The sequence below is a fragment of the Ruditapes philippinarum genome, unplaced genomic scaffold, assembly GCF_026571515.1.
Source record: "Ruditapes philippinarum isolate M1 unplaced genomic scaffold, ASM2657151v2 ctg5574_1_1_1_1, whole genome shotgun sequence".
Lineage (NCBI taxonomy): Eukaryota > Metazoa > Mollusca > Bivalvia > Venerida > Veneridae > Ruditapes > Ruditapes philippinarum.
Window position 1 is genome coordinate 41,941 of NW_026857459.1, and position 16,050 is coordinate 57,990.

Genomic DNA, 16,050 nt, shown 5'->3' on the forward strand with positions numbered 1-16,050 from the left:
GAATATAAGTAAATTTTTTAAAGAAGTTTTGAAATATAAATTTTGATCTAGATGCTCAATCTATCAATCCTTTATGAACATGGGACCTGGCTTTGAAGCCTTTAAACTTGTTTTCTGAGCTCAGTCTCAAATGTCAGGATGTTCGTTGGTCAGTATACAATCTGACAGGTTTCTGACCAGTCAAATAGCTGAGAGCTGAGGTTCAGCTGTGAAAATTTTTTATAAACTTTGTATAAATTTTGTCTAACATTTTTCTACAGAGAAGAAATATTAAGGTAGACATAGAAAATAAATTTGTGTATATATATATTTCTGTGTTTTTCGTGAATTGTTCTAGTCTTACCTTACAATCAAGATATTGCACATGGAGTTTTCAGGGTCATTCTTTCATAGGTCATGAGGCTTTATTAATACTTCAGTGATCAGACAATTTCATTTTATGCCTGGTATGTCGTCTCGTAAGGCAATTTGAAATCACTAGGAAATATTAAAACATTCAGTTTTAAATCAGTTCCTTTAAATCAATATATTATTGTTATATGTTTTATCTTATTATTTATAGCGAGCTCGAAGAGCTAGCCCGAACGGCCTGCTTGCAAAGCTAAATGCTGTCCTAACAGTATCTTATGTGGAATATAGGAAGTGGAATATATAATTTAGATATTTGAAGCGGACTATAAGATTTAGATTCATTACGTGGAATAAACAATTTAATCATTTTAGGTAGAATATTGGATTTAGATATTCCATTATTGTATATACATTGTATATAATTATGAATGCTTAATTGTACATATTAATTCAACTAGATTATTATTATTGAAGATTTGTAAATTATTGTTTTTCTTATTGATAAGCATGTGTCCAGTCTATCCAGTATTATCCAGTAAGAAAAAACTTGTAGTAACATGCGATCAAATTCAAGTAATTTTGTTGGCATACAATTCTGTGTTTTATGTCAAAAAGAGGACATTTTCGTTTATTTTTAAATTTGATGATAGTTAGTGTAAATGCAAATAATGTTATATGCAAAAATAATCTTACATCCCATGATGAAATGAAATTTTGTTGGATCTTAAATTCGTGAATTACCTGATATAGAAACTACAAAACGTAAGTACCCCTGAAATGATGATGATTTTACAGTACTTGCAAATACATAACCTAACTGGTAAAATAATTTTTCAAACTCTTCATGAAAAATTAATTTCTCATCTAGAAGCATGTACATCGTAGGTCTGATACTAGTTATTTGTTTAGTAAATTTTACTTGGATAAGAACAAAGCTTTGTAGTCAAAGTTTGTCTTATCCCACTGAGCATAATTATGTCTCCCTAAAAATAGGAAAATCTTGTCTGGCCTTCACAGGTCAAACTTCTGGTGGGATTTCAATGAAACTTTGCAATAGTGACCATACATAGTTTTGGGAGACATATGTTTTTGTGACAAAAACCCTTCTAGTTATCGAGTAAAGAACAACTTTGACTATGCTTATAAACCAATTGCTATACTGGTTTTGATCAGGAGACATACTGTTTTTTTGTATTTTTTGTTTGATTGCACAACAGGATTGATAGATTCCTACTATGACCTTTAATTTGAATATCAATAGATTTAGCCAAAAACATTGTCACGTGCTCTTTTGTGAAGAAATTCTTTTTGTAATCAATTAATCTGATACCTAGAATTAGACAGGCTAGGGATCATACATTAGGTTTATAAAATATTAAAAATGACAAAGACAAACAATATCTTTCTGAAAAGTGGTCATGGTCAGCTATGACAAAGAAATGATGTTTTATCTTGATCTGTCTGAAAGGCCATTCTTCTTAGGTTTATACAGCTTAACCAGGGTTATAAGGTTTTAATATGTTATATACTAGAATTTTCATATGCAAGCATATCTAAACAAGAGCCTCATTTTGATATATTTAAATATGACCTTGTTCCTTAAATAATGTTGAACTTTCTCATAAGTTCACGTTTGCTATAAATTCAGGAAATTGTGATTGAATGTATGGGAAGAGATTGGTGATTAATGTAGACATCTAAAATGTTTTTAAATTTAACCAGAATTAAGTGACAATAACTGTTTTTATAAGGTGGAGCAGTTAGTTCTGTAAGCTTAGCTTTAGATGTGTACAATATTAGTGTTATCCACACGCTTGAGTAATACCAAATGTATCCACATACTGAATGGTGTTATACATGTATCAGTTTTATTGACACACTTACTGGTGTAATATCAGTTTTATTCACAAAGAGATCATGATATAAAGGTGACACCCTGACCTAATATTTGTAAATTGTATCTGTTGTTATTTCTTTATAAACTTATTGTTATCTTCTTGCTTCTTCTATCTCTTGATTAAAATTGTAAAAATTATCCGGCTTTATTGTTCTTAATATTTTAATACTTTTCCTGATTTTCATTAAAGCTCTAAGGATTGCTACAGGAAAAAAAAATTAGAAAATTGTCTATTTTAGACCCATTGTTCATGACCCTGTTGAGGTCAATGTAAGGTAGATGTCAATATAAGATAAATGAGAACAAAAGATGATTATATTTCTCTTATTTATTTTCAATTTAAAACCAAAAATAAATTACAAGTATTTATAAATGTACATAATATTATTATATGCTCATGAATTACAAGAAAATAGATGATGTTGCAATTATCAAATTGGCCATTAAACATCATTTTATCAACTTTTGAAAACAAAAAACTTTTCTTAAATTTACCCAGCATACATGTTGTCATATAATAATAACATTTTTTATGACAATAACAATATTTTAAATATTTTTACAAAGTAAACCAGCTTCTCTGCTACTTGAAATACATTTGTATGTCGTTATGTCAGAAAGATATTTCGAAGTTTTATGTTCATACATCAATGATCATATCCACTAAAAGGAATGCTCTTCACACAAAAAAATAGTATGAACTATATTACAAAGGACAATAACTAAAAATATGCAATCAAAAGAACTTTATGCATGTTGTATACTGCATATTCCTCAATAAGATATATCTACCCTGAATACAGTTCATGTCAATATCTCCAATTGTGTACAAGTTGTGTCATGGGAAAAAATAAAATATGAACAATATTACAAAGAAAAAATAATAAAATAATTAAGGTGGCGGCGTTGCCACGTGGTTCACTTGTCGGACTAGTGCTCTAACCATAATCAGGAGCATAAGGTTGTTTCCAGAAGCAAAAAGAACTTTCTTATACACTTCAGTTTACTTAATGAGATTCTTAACTGCATTACTTAACTAAAATTAACCTCGGGACTAAACGAAATATGAAAAAATACGACATACAATAGTTCCAAACATATGAATAAGAAAGTAGCGAGTCTAAAGAATCTTCAGAACAGCACTCTTCCTCAAGGAGATAGTTATGTTTATCTATTTAGTTTTATTATAATACATCCAACAAATTCTTTTCAAATTATTTTCTCCTAAAAGAGTACAATGTCCAATTAATCTTAAATATAAATAGTTATGATTTTTGGCCATTGAAGCTCATCTTTATGATTTTATTAATATATACATGTATTACGTTTAAAGTTAATACCTCTTATTACATTCTACATACGAAAAATATCAATCATTGAACATTATACAAATTCCTAATAGGAAAGCAATATATGTATACAAATAGAAATCAGAAAAAGTAATAAAAGTACATCGCTCAATTGAAACCCAATGCTGTTCAGAACAATGAATAAAAGTTTATATATAATACCACATACAAATTATCTTAACTCTTAGCCTTGACCTTTAAGAGGTGACTAACTTTGAAGATGGTCCTAAAAGAAATAATATAGAAACCGGGGTGGTGTCATATCGGACAGTAAATTTCATCAACTTTGGAAGATCTAAATGCAAGCAATATTCTATGAAAAGTTAATCAAAGTTGACCGAACAGTTTAATATTAAGCGTCATTTAAATTAATGGTAGACAATGGACTACTAACGATCCTAAAAGTTCACCATAAGTATCATATGCTCAGATGAAAACAGGCAATACAAGTTAGCAATAATTTTTTATGAAATTTACATGTTCCAATCAATTCAAAAACAAACATTATGCTTTTTTTCTTCTAAATTTCTAAAAGTTGCCTCCGCTTTAGGCGAATGTAAATTAAACTCAAAATGGGCACAATTTATTGAAACACCTGGCATCTGTTACACACAAAACATCTTTATAACCAAGTTTGTAAATAAACACACAGGGCACATAACATAACATATTCATAACTTAGTTTGCTTGAAATGTCTTCCTCAGCAACGATATAACTCAGACTAACTAATGGGTACAAAGATATTACATTGCTGTTAAAAATTACAGTAGTTTGATTTATGTAAAACATTTTTAACAAGTTTAAAATAACAGTAAATAAACCATAAGTATGCGATAATGACTAAGTGTTACTGCTGGTATATAATTTAGCATTATTCTTGTATAAACATCGAACTACATAGTGTTCAATTTGTACTATCTCAAATAGAAATAAGAAAATTAAAACTATATACAACAACAAATAATAGCATATCAAATATATAACTATGCATCAATTAATAGATAAATAAAACCTTTTTTAACGACAGTAATTATAAAATGACGCGACTTTTGACGTCATAGTAACATAACACTAAACTTTTTGAAAAAGGAAGAAAAAATACAAAGATCATCCTATGGTGGCATATTTCTGCCACCAGATAACCATATAACTAACTAGATTACCTACTTGTTATTAACTAGTTTGTTATGTGGTTAACTAGTTACGTAACTAGTTAATTTTTTCAATAAATAAAAGTTCATAACGGGAAATACATGCATGTCTTTTAGTGCCTAGTAACCTAGTTAACCTCATAATTAACTAGGAGTTTTATATACCGCTACAGTTCCCTGTTGGAAAAGGTGATGGTATAAAACTCCAACTCATACAAAAAAGGTCAACTTAAGTACTGTTACAATGTGTTCTAAAATATAAAATCAAACAATACTAGACAATAATTAAATATTTCATAATGTTGACTAAAGGCAAAATCATTAAAAAATTTAGTCAAGCTGAAAATATTTATTAATATCATAGATTGAGAAAAAAAATGCAGCTTGGCTGTGACTCAAAAGAAAAAAAAGACCGTCAGAATACCATGTCTCATTAGCACTACCGTATGAACCCAAAATCCTTTGAATACCATACCGCATCTCTACCGCCTAAACGGTTAAAACATGTGTTCTCCTAATATGTGATCTGCGCAATACATTATCATAGTCCCCCACTTTGTTAAAATATACCCTTAAAGCATTGACAAACTGACAAAGTGAAATGTCTTGAAGTTATATACAGTCATGGCCCCATGTTAGCTCCCAACAGTAACTGTGTTGCCTGACTAAGGCTCAAACCTGGGAGACTGTGACACTTTGAATACCATTCCGCAGCTTTACCAACTGAGCTATAAGGTTTCTTACACATAATTTTACCTAATTATTGAACGTTTATACTTTGACATCCCTGATATATTGAACTCCACAGTTTTATAATGAGTATAAAGAACACTTCTTAGCTATATACCATGACCCTACAGTTTGCGCCACATTTGACAGGTTGAGAAGCCGTGCAGTCTGACTGAAATCAAACCCCGGACAATCAGAATACCATATGGGGGCAATACTGACTGAGCTTTCTCAGGCTATCTCACATTCCCCCTTCCTACCCATCCCCAGTTTGAGAACAAAAAATATTTTGTTCGCCCAATTTGCCTTTAAAACCCAAAATGGTATGTGCAAAACTCCTGGATCTGCATCATAATTTTGTTTACCTAGCAAGCTCCAGTGAAGCAAGTATGTCAGGCGGGGATTTAAGGACTATAACTTATGATTAAGTCATGTTTTTCTTTATTGAGACGCTGTAGTAAGATTATTTTCATTTCATTCATCTAGAACAACTCTAGATATACAACTGTAAATCCCGAGTATTGTACAAATCATCAACATGAATTATTCGTCACTATTAATTTAATTGTAATGTAAACTAAAAATCATTCAGCTATATTTGAGAATGAAGACAGATCACAAGGCACGTCGAAATTCAATATTTTGCAGTCTCAGTCTAATCGTGCATGATATGTTATGATACACGCTACTACAAATGTCTGTAACAGCAGATTTCAATTAATGCATAACTGATATGATTTGGAATTGATTAAGAAATCTAACATTTGTAGATAAGATTATTTGCCGGTAGGCATATATTTTTTTCATTCTGACACATTCATATCTAGTTTAAGTAAACTAACAAAACCTTGAAATGGGTTTCAATGTAATGATATTTACAATTTTACAGCATCATTTCAACACATAAAATTACGATCTACTTACCCTAACGATAAGTGTATACTATTCAGGAATCAATATCACTTAGTGTGGTGGCTGATTTTGTACGCTTTTGTGCATCTAATTGGCGTTAGCGACAACACAACAAAGTGCCAAACGGCGCGTTGTCGGACTTTTGTCTTATCCTTTTGTCGCTAGCGACAAAACGTCAAACTGTCATATTGTCGCCAGACGGCGCGTTGTCGTGCGGCGCGTGTCACTTGGCTTATAAGCCAATCCTTCAATTTGAACCGAGCGACAATGTGACATCGCGACAACATGTCGCACAACAACGCGCAGTTTGGCATGCCGCGCTAGAGACAGGACGACAATACAACAGTGCGACAATGCGCCGTTTGGAGCTTTGTCGTGTTGTCGCTAGCGCCCACGCGACGCACAAAAGCGTACCAAATCAGGCACCATACTTAGACCTAAGTCGTGTCACATGATAGCCGAAAATTGAAATATATATATTTTTCTCAAATTAAAGTCTGGGGAAAAGTGCATCGACCTGCAATTTACTAACAAATGGTCAAACAACGCTACTTTGAAAAAATCTAAAGTTTTCTTACGTCGGTAACAGGAAACATAAATTTACTCAAACATAAGAAAAACTCTTAATGTCAAGAGTTAAACTCAAACCAAGCAAGTTTATAGACATTCATTCACAGTTGAGTAGAAGCAAGTTTTAATTCATAAACTTGTCAACAGATATGTTTAAGATTCGTCCATTTCTTCCGTTTCTCTGAACTTTTTTAACTCCAATGTTTTATCCATTTTATGGCCCAAAATCTGCAAGATATTATTGATAGGTGTGACAACTGCTGTCATATCTCTACATACACCAATAAGCATTCCAATACAATGCAAACTATCTTTATTATCAACCAAAAACACACCAGAGCCAGAGTCGCCAGCTTGGGTGAATACTTTTTTGTAATAAGAGTCAACCATTATCTGGCTACATATTGGAAACGATTCCCTACTCCCATTGTATAATGTTTCTAATGGAGAATACTCCACTGTTTCCCTAACACATCCATCTGTTGTTAACAGAGTTCCTTTTGTAAGAGAGGTTCTATAGCCAATCTTGATAATACTTTGCCTGGCTAGATCTCTCACTGTTAAAGTTTTTGCATCAAGAATCTTTCCGTCGTTGTATATTGGTTGTTTCGTTAATCCTATATAAAGGGATGAAAATACATATTGTTGTCAATATTCGAAAAAGGAAACAAAAAACACATTTTTTAACATTTTGAAAATATTTGAACGGAAAACTGTACGTTATTGATCGATGTGATTCTATTTCTGTATATTTTTTTTTCAACGGTTTTTGCATAAATAAATGCAAGGGGTAATGATAATTCGAAGTGATATTATTCTCATTGTCATGTTGAGGTCTTTTTCAAAAGAATGGCTGTTATGAATGATGAATGTCCTACAGTTTATAATGTTTTGGATAAAATATAAATCTACTTAAAGTATGTAAAGACTGTCAATTAAACGTTACAGGTGAATTTCGATCGGTATATATTATAAAGAGAAAATAAGAATTCATAAATAAAGACCAAAACCTCAAAATTGTAAATGTTGCTGGCGGTAGTGGTAATTACAGGCACCGACTTAAGCATAAGTCAACATTCAAACATCATAATGGTCAAATTTTGAGATTTGAAACATCCACAGACGTGTTCATATGGCGGTTATTATGGAACATTCAAGGTAACACGCTTGTGCTATTCCATAAAAAGCGGCATATGGTTCCAAAGTAAAAAAATGGGATTGCCCAAAACGAGAAAAAATGGGCTGAACCTAATAATAAATGTAATTTTGAAAGGGGATCAGAGGTAATGAACCCTGCATATTACAGATAAGCTGTAAAACGAGAAAGTTAAAAAACAGACACCATATCCTAAGGTGATTCAACATTTTTCAAGTGAGGAAAATTGGAACCACCCGACTAGAAAAACACCTAATTGGAAAGAACTTAAAGTACCAAAAGATGCACTCACAACAATTATGTCGTGCTGAACGATCTTAAAGGATCGGAAATATAACATCTTTGATGAAGTGTACGGGAAAACTTTTTACAGCAGCCACATGGCATTAATAACACTGATGTATCAAGATAATAGAGAAAAACAGAAACTCAACACAGCTACATTGAAAATGTTACAGACTGGGTTTGATTCAACCTTTTCATAGACTTTTCCTTACACCGTATATTTAATACAAAGAGTAAATGATAATATTATAAGGAATTATGGCAATAGTTTGCCTTATTTTGACTACTACCTTTTCCTTGGCTATATAACCTTAAAGGTACTCCACTGAGGTCTTTTTGACATGATGGGACTGAAAATATCTTTTCCAGATGAATGTACCATTTGATGGAGGTTTAGACCACAAATCTTTGTGTAAATTTTAGGATCATTTTTCCAGAATAATTATTCAAATTGTAAAAAATGACCCAAAATGAAAAGCATTTAAATGCTTTGCTAAGAAAAGCATTCAAGTACGATTTTCAATTGTTTTCAAAGAATATGTCTTAACTATCTTTGCCTATATATTCTGTTTAAAGTGCCCCAGCTCGATTATGTAAGAAATTAAAATATTACGTTTTAGGCTTTTAAACCTCAGTGGAGTCCCTTTAAATGGGCATAATCTAATTTTAAAGGAAACTAAATAAAAATGTTGTTGATTTTGGTTTAATCATAAATTACCTGCTAAATCTAAATCTTCTTTTGTCAACTGTATAAATTGACCACTTGTCGGTAATCTTTCAGGGGATATCTGAACTAAACTAGCATCGATCTGCTTCCCATCCTGACTCTCAATTACCATTCCGCAGTGTCGATTAGGCAACCCAACTGCACCGGGTATTAAATGAACATCAGCAGGCTGAACGACATTTACTCCCTTAAGGCTTTCATTACTTCTGGAAAGAGGAGCAAATGCATGTCTAGCTGTCAGAAAACAGGTTGTGTTTGTTTCCTTAATATTAACGAATGGCCCTAAAGTCGCAGCGAGATTCCCACCAACTTCTCCGATACTACTTCCTAATGCTAGTTTTTTGTTGAAACCGGTACTGTGACCTGAACGAAAATGGCAGGTTGAGAAAAATCCGTCCCGAACATCAGTTCTAAATGATTTTTTCTTCAACGGATTATTCAGCGTCCGAGGAAAACAAACATCTCCAAAAGGAATATACCCCTTGGCTTTACAATATAAGACTATGCACAAATTTGAGTGTACCAGTTGTATGTCTTTGTGCTGGACAAAACTAACTTTCACCGCTTCTAAATTTCTATGAGACGTCATGAGAGCTTCTGCGTGGAATGACAGCGTTTCATTTATATCTTTAAAATCGTCTTCTAATGCCTTAACTATTGTATTTTCTTCTATGTCGCATGCATTTCCTGCTAACAGTGATTCTTTACTGATGTTGTTATTATATCTTTTTAAAAGATGGAATCCGTTGAAGGAATCTATCTGAAATTCATCGCTTACGAAACAAATCAGTAGAATCGCCCCATCGTTCATTTCTGAAGGATAACATTCTGATACAGAACTGTGTGTTTTAACAAGTTCATAGCAAATCAAGTCTAACATTATTTGTTTCACGAATGAATTACTTCTTTCAATTTCAATATCTTCTTTGTCAAATGTAATTTTCCCTAGACGCGGACCTAAAATGCGAGCTCCAAAACGGCAATAGTCCCCTTTTGACTCTACAGAACGCCTTATTTGTTCAATCTCTTCCTTTTGAAGTTGAACGTTAATAACTTTTTTTCCAAAACTCATGTCACACAAACGTAAAAACTCAATATGATTTGCTTTAGATATGTTACACGCAAAATGCTCATATACATTGTAGTAAAAGATATGACTTGGTGATTCAAAATGTATAGTAAGAGTAGTCACATTTGGCGTAAAAATGTTTTCTGTTAAAGGATTCGTAAAACGTGGAGGTTCTGATATCTCTAAATGATTTGCAAAGTGTATAACCTGAAATTTGTGACTGCATCTGTGAAATCTTATGTCTTTTATATCTCCTGGAACGCATATTTTTGCAGTTGAATTTATCGGATGAATATCCACAAAACAAATTTTTGTTATTGCGTCCCTTTTCTTCTCTGATACTATTTGATCGATTCGTCTGCTCAATTCGTGTCCATCTATCACCACATTCAAGTGCTTACTATACACATACAATGCATTAATTGCAGCAGCAATGAGAACAACTTCAATATTTAGTTTCAAATCATCTACAACCTGTTTGTCAATATTTGTGATAATGATAAACGAGCATGTTTTTAAGTTACAGGAACAGGCCAAATCATAAATTGCTTTCAATTTGAAATGATCTTTGTCAAAATATTCAAAGATAATGAGAATTTGTTGACTGTAATACATTTTTTTCATTTCAAATTGGTTATTCAACATTGTTTTTAAATCAGAAACATCATCAAAATATCGTACTTTTAACCAGAAAACACCTTCCAGAGTATTCACGTCCATGGGGAAGAAAGTGTGGTTTACGCCAAAGTTTAACCAGGAGCTTACAATAAAATTTGCTGATGATGTTGTGTCTTCTGCCAATAGAAGAATCGGCTTAGAACGCCGAATGTCATTGTATGGGTATTTATGCATCTGCAGACTTTCAGTCATTGACTCATTTTGATTCATGACTGTGACTTCTTTGTTAGTGATATCTAACTTTCTAAACGTCGGGCAGATTTCTAATGATACATTTTGAGATCCCTCTAAATCGCTGTAGAAATTGTAAAACGTTGCTGACTCTGAATAAAATCTTTCCAAGTATTGTCTCAAATCTAGAAAAAAATATATATAGAACATGTAACAGATATGATAAGATAATTGTGAAAAGATTGATTCTTACTGTTAATTCCAAACCAGTGTTTTTCTTAAACAGGTTATGGCTTAGTTTTCGCAGATAACTGAAGCGTTCGTGTAAGTATCGTATAATTCAAAAATGTAAAAGCAGAACATACATACATGCATATCATTAAGCTTTAACTGAAAGGAAAATTGGAATGTTGATTGTGCTTGTGACTGTAGGAATTTGGTTATCATATGTTATTGTGCAGAAGAGGTTTCAACATCACCGTGAAGCTGTGCACCTGGGATTTTTTTGATGTGGATTTTAAGAGTTGTTGCATTTGACGAAGCATAAATCATAGACTTTTCCATGCATAGCTCAAAAGTGTTTGACCTGAAGCCCTGAAGGTATACACGACTATTGGCCAGCATGTGAAGTTATGCACTTTGGGGTTGGCTTGCATATTTATGCAATATTTGTAGTGTTTTCGTTATTAACTCAGAAAACAGTTTTCAGTTTTAACTTATGCGTGTTAGCCAGTAAAAATTTACCTAGATTCAGCAGATTGACAAATCAATCACATTTCTAGTTTTTTATGTTATCATTTGCTCCCCCCTATAAACCTGGTAAGTGCTTGTTTATGCTGATATCTTATATGAGAATTATAATAAATACTAAATAGCTATACTTTATGGAATAGAACAAATATTTGTTTAATATTCTATGTTTCTGACATTATTATCATATCTGTTTTTTAGTGTTTTTTTTCTGTTTGTTTCTTATTTGGCACGAGCTGACATCTGAGTAGAACCACATCATAATGTCAGCCATATAAAAACTATTTGGCACGAGCTGACATCTGAGTAGAACCACATCATGTTGCCAGCCATAAATATACTATTTGGCACGAGCTGACATCTGAGTAGAACCACATAATGTTGTCAGCCATAAAGAAACCATTTGACACCTCAGTAGAACCACATTATGTTGTCAGTCATGTAAATTAAACTATTTGGCATAAGCTTATATCCTAGGAAAACCGCGGACCTTCCTAAGCTAACTTTTACCATTTTTTATTGTTTTGAACTCAAAATTCCACTCCCTGTTGTCGTCTTCGTCAGAGTAGTAGTGGTAATAGTTGTCTGCTAACACATGAAAAGTTGGTGATTTCCGAATTTTTTCTATAACACGGTCATATTGTCTTCTCGGCTTAATGGCGGCCATCTTTACTGTAACTGACTGGGGCAGTTTTTGAAGCTCGGTCATAAAGTTTTGTAAACCTCCTGTAGACATGTTTATATCCTCCAACTTCACACGTTCAATACATAACATGTCACCTGACAGAAACAATGAACTTTCTTCTTCATTTGTCCATGTTACATGCTCCAAAGTTACGACCTGTAAACTGGGAAACAAAATCCGATTTATCTCAGCCTCCTTCTCCACGTCACCACAATAGTGAAGTTTCTGTATATGACTGAGATCTGTGAGAGAGAATAAAACTATAATTTCACGTAAACTGCTGGAAGTATCGCTGATGTCTATATAAAGTGATTTTATGTTGGTTTTATTTTGTTTTAATAACCGTTGTAACTGCTTACTGTGCACGGTGTTCCCGTCAATGAAGAAATCCTGTATACATAATAGAATATTTTCACTGTTAGGCATTTGTTGTAAACACGACATGAACATTTTCTGTATGTCATGCAATCGAGTATCTTGCACTTTCTTGTCACCTGTCCTAGTTCTATAGTCGCGTGTTTTCTCGTCTTCATTTATCACAGACATCAAATCATTTGATATTGCACAAATCCGGTCAGCATTCATTCCACTTATAAATTCAAAGAGTTTTGACATGTCCAGAATGTCTTGAATACTTCTACATTTTTCTAGAACAATTTTCTGATCGTAACTTTGAGAACTAATAAATATGGCAGCAAAGAATTCTTGAACTGTTTTGTGAGAAAACGATACTTTGATAATTTCTTTGAGTAAAGTTTTACTTCTACTTTCTGACAATATTCCTGAAAGAAGACTTAATGTCATGTCGTTTGCTTTGAGATATTTTTCAGCAACCGTTCTATCAAATACAAACGTATTTTCTCTGTTTTTGTTAAATAATGTTTGGTGAGCTAGTTCTGCTAATGATGTTATAAGACTGTAAAACCTTTTACAAAATTCATGACGTTTCAAGTATTCTGGAATTTCACTGGCAGACGATTCACGAGAATATTGAAACTCCGGGTGTTTCTTTGACATTCTCGATAATAGAAATTCAACGATATTTGTGTAAACCTCATGTATTGAATTTCCTATAGGGATGTTGTTACACCATAGGTTAAGTATGTACATAAGGAGGAGTGGAATGACTTGCATGTGCTCAAGGCCAAGTTTACGTATCACTCCGTTAAAATCCTGTGTTTTACTCTTCAGTACGCTATCGTCATGGACACCTTTCATTTCCCTTATAGCATTTTCTTCTAGTTTTAGCACAGAGTCTTCACTTAATTGAGCCAATTCTACGTTTTGGTTTATTTGACTTTTTGTGAGATTTGAAACTCCGAGCTTCCACGGTTGAGTTGTCGTAAGGATAACGCAATTGTCACGTTCGCACCGATGTGGGATTTGTTCTGTTACTTCGTTGCAGTTGTAATAAGGGTGAGTCCATTCATTAAGACCGTCCAATATAATTAAGCATTTTTCTCTACGTAAAACTTCATTTAGTTTTGCTCTACATGAATTTTCATCTAGTGATTTCAATGAAGGAAGATGCAACGAAAATTGCTGTCTAATCATATCGTCAATGTGAGAAACAGAGGTATGATCTCTTAAGAAAACCAAAAATAAGAACTCAAACTTAGATAGAGCTTTTAAATTATTATCCTTAAAACACTCATTAACATCGTATTGTTCGTCTGGACGATGAGCTTGACACCACGTGATTGCAAGATATTTTGAAAAAGCAGTTTTTCCAAAGCCTGTATCAGCTGATAGATAAATTTCTTGCTGATATGCACTTCCGGTTGAAAACAGGTCTTTCAAAGTCTTCATCGGAGTTCTCTCCTCTTTATGACAAGTAAGGGACTTATGTTTTACGGCGACTATATCTGGCATCACGTAGAACCCAGCTAGAGGTGTCTCTATTTCTTCAAGAAGTGGTGAGAGAGGTATTGAACTACACCTTTTCCTGTAGAATTCAATCAGGTCGCCTTGAAGTTCTGAAAAGTTTATCAGTGACAATCTTTCTATATAATATATAAAATGCTAAGGTGTTTAATAACTTTAGTTTTGCATGGTTTGGATCAGATAATGCATACGGCGAATAAGAAGGAGATAAATATGTAAAATATGATAAACAAGATCAACAAGGAAAAGCGGCGTTCAATGAACGCAGCCCCCACAGTTCATAACTATGCACTTTCAGTTTAAAGAAACATTTTCTAAACATGAAAGCAAACAGTATGAAAATTTCTATTTCATTCATAAAAACATTGTGTAAACCTACGCTTCAAACTTCGTATCCACACATGCGCGTGCAAGAATGAATGAATTACGACAGACTCTGTATAAAAATATGTCCAACATCCAAAATAAATATTAAATCAAACAAGTAAACATTATTTACTTTTAAATATACACTTGCATATTTTTTCTATTTCAAACTGTTTTAGAAAACGAGCATATACAGATATATATATATGTCTTATTTAGTGGTATATAATATTGTAAGCGTCTGTATGAATGGATTAAAGATACGTTCTGAAAACGTATTGTCATATAATTGCATATAATAGAACCCTATCAACATGGTGGCATCGGAGGAGTATGCAATTATTTGTTGCACACCTGCAGTGTGAAGTATTTCTGCCACTTTAGTGAAATATATCGCCAAAAAAACCATTTTCGGGAAGGGAAAGATTCGTACTCAATATTATTCGAACTAAGGATTCGTACTCAATATTATTCGAACTTAGCCTTCCTAATCGGTATTGTTCGAACTGACAATCATGGCAGATACGTTTAGACCCCTGGACATTTAGATGTTGAAAATAGTAACATATCACATAACTTTATCAAATGGAAGCGCCAATGGAAATTTACTTGATCAGTGTTGACTGCCAGTGGAAATGCTGAGAAAGATGAAAAGATACAAGTAAATATCCTATTACACTGTGCTGGACCTAAAGTTATCAATTTACATGGGCAAATGCAGAACATAAACTGAAAGTGAAAAAACTATTTGACAAAATAGCTATTGCAATCCTAGAAAAAATGAAGTGCTAGACTCACATATTTTGGGTAACAAATCCAGATGAATATACATCATTTGACAGTTTTCTTACATAGTTTTGAAAGCATGTTGAGTCCAGAAATATATTTTGAAATATGTTATTTACAATCAAATCACTCAGTCAGACTGAGCCACCCTTAACATTGTTTTCCATATCTCTTTAGACTATTGATATATATATAAGCCATATGTGAGCTTATGATTGCATGGGCAGTTAAATTAAAGCCATTAGTAAAAAAAAGGGTTGACCTGGGATAACCAAAGTGAAGAGTGAAATATGACACTCAACACCTACAGGTACATTCTAAATATTTAGATTGATGTTTATGACCAGATTTAGCACAAATAGTAATTTAAATTCCTCTGATACCACAAATATGAATTTATTTAGAGTCATGAAGATCTTTTTATGATGAAATCTTAACTGAAAAACCAGGTTAAACTGAATAGTTATAAAATTCCTTGCCACAATAACGAGAAGGTACATAAAGCCTGTCAAAAAATAAAAATTCTATCCATA

General features: G+C 32.8%; 1 protein-coding gene across 1 annotated transcript; it reads right to left on the reverse strand.

Moving 5' to 3' along the window:
- Positions 1-2,561: 2,561 nt before the first annotated feature.
- LOC132749813 (uncharacterized) lies at positions 2,562-14,484 on the reverse strand (the record flags this gene model as incomplete). The annotated part of the gene is made up of 3 exons (XM_060739716.1): positions 2,562-7,577; positions 9,120-11,231; positions 12,307-14,484. Coding segments are annotated over 3 exons (4,754 nt in total), but the record flags the coding sequence as incomplete, so codon positions are not given.
- Between the last annotated feature and the right edge of the window lie 1,566 nt (positions 14,485-16,050).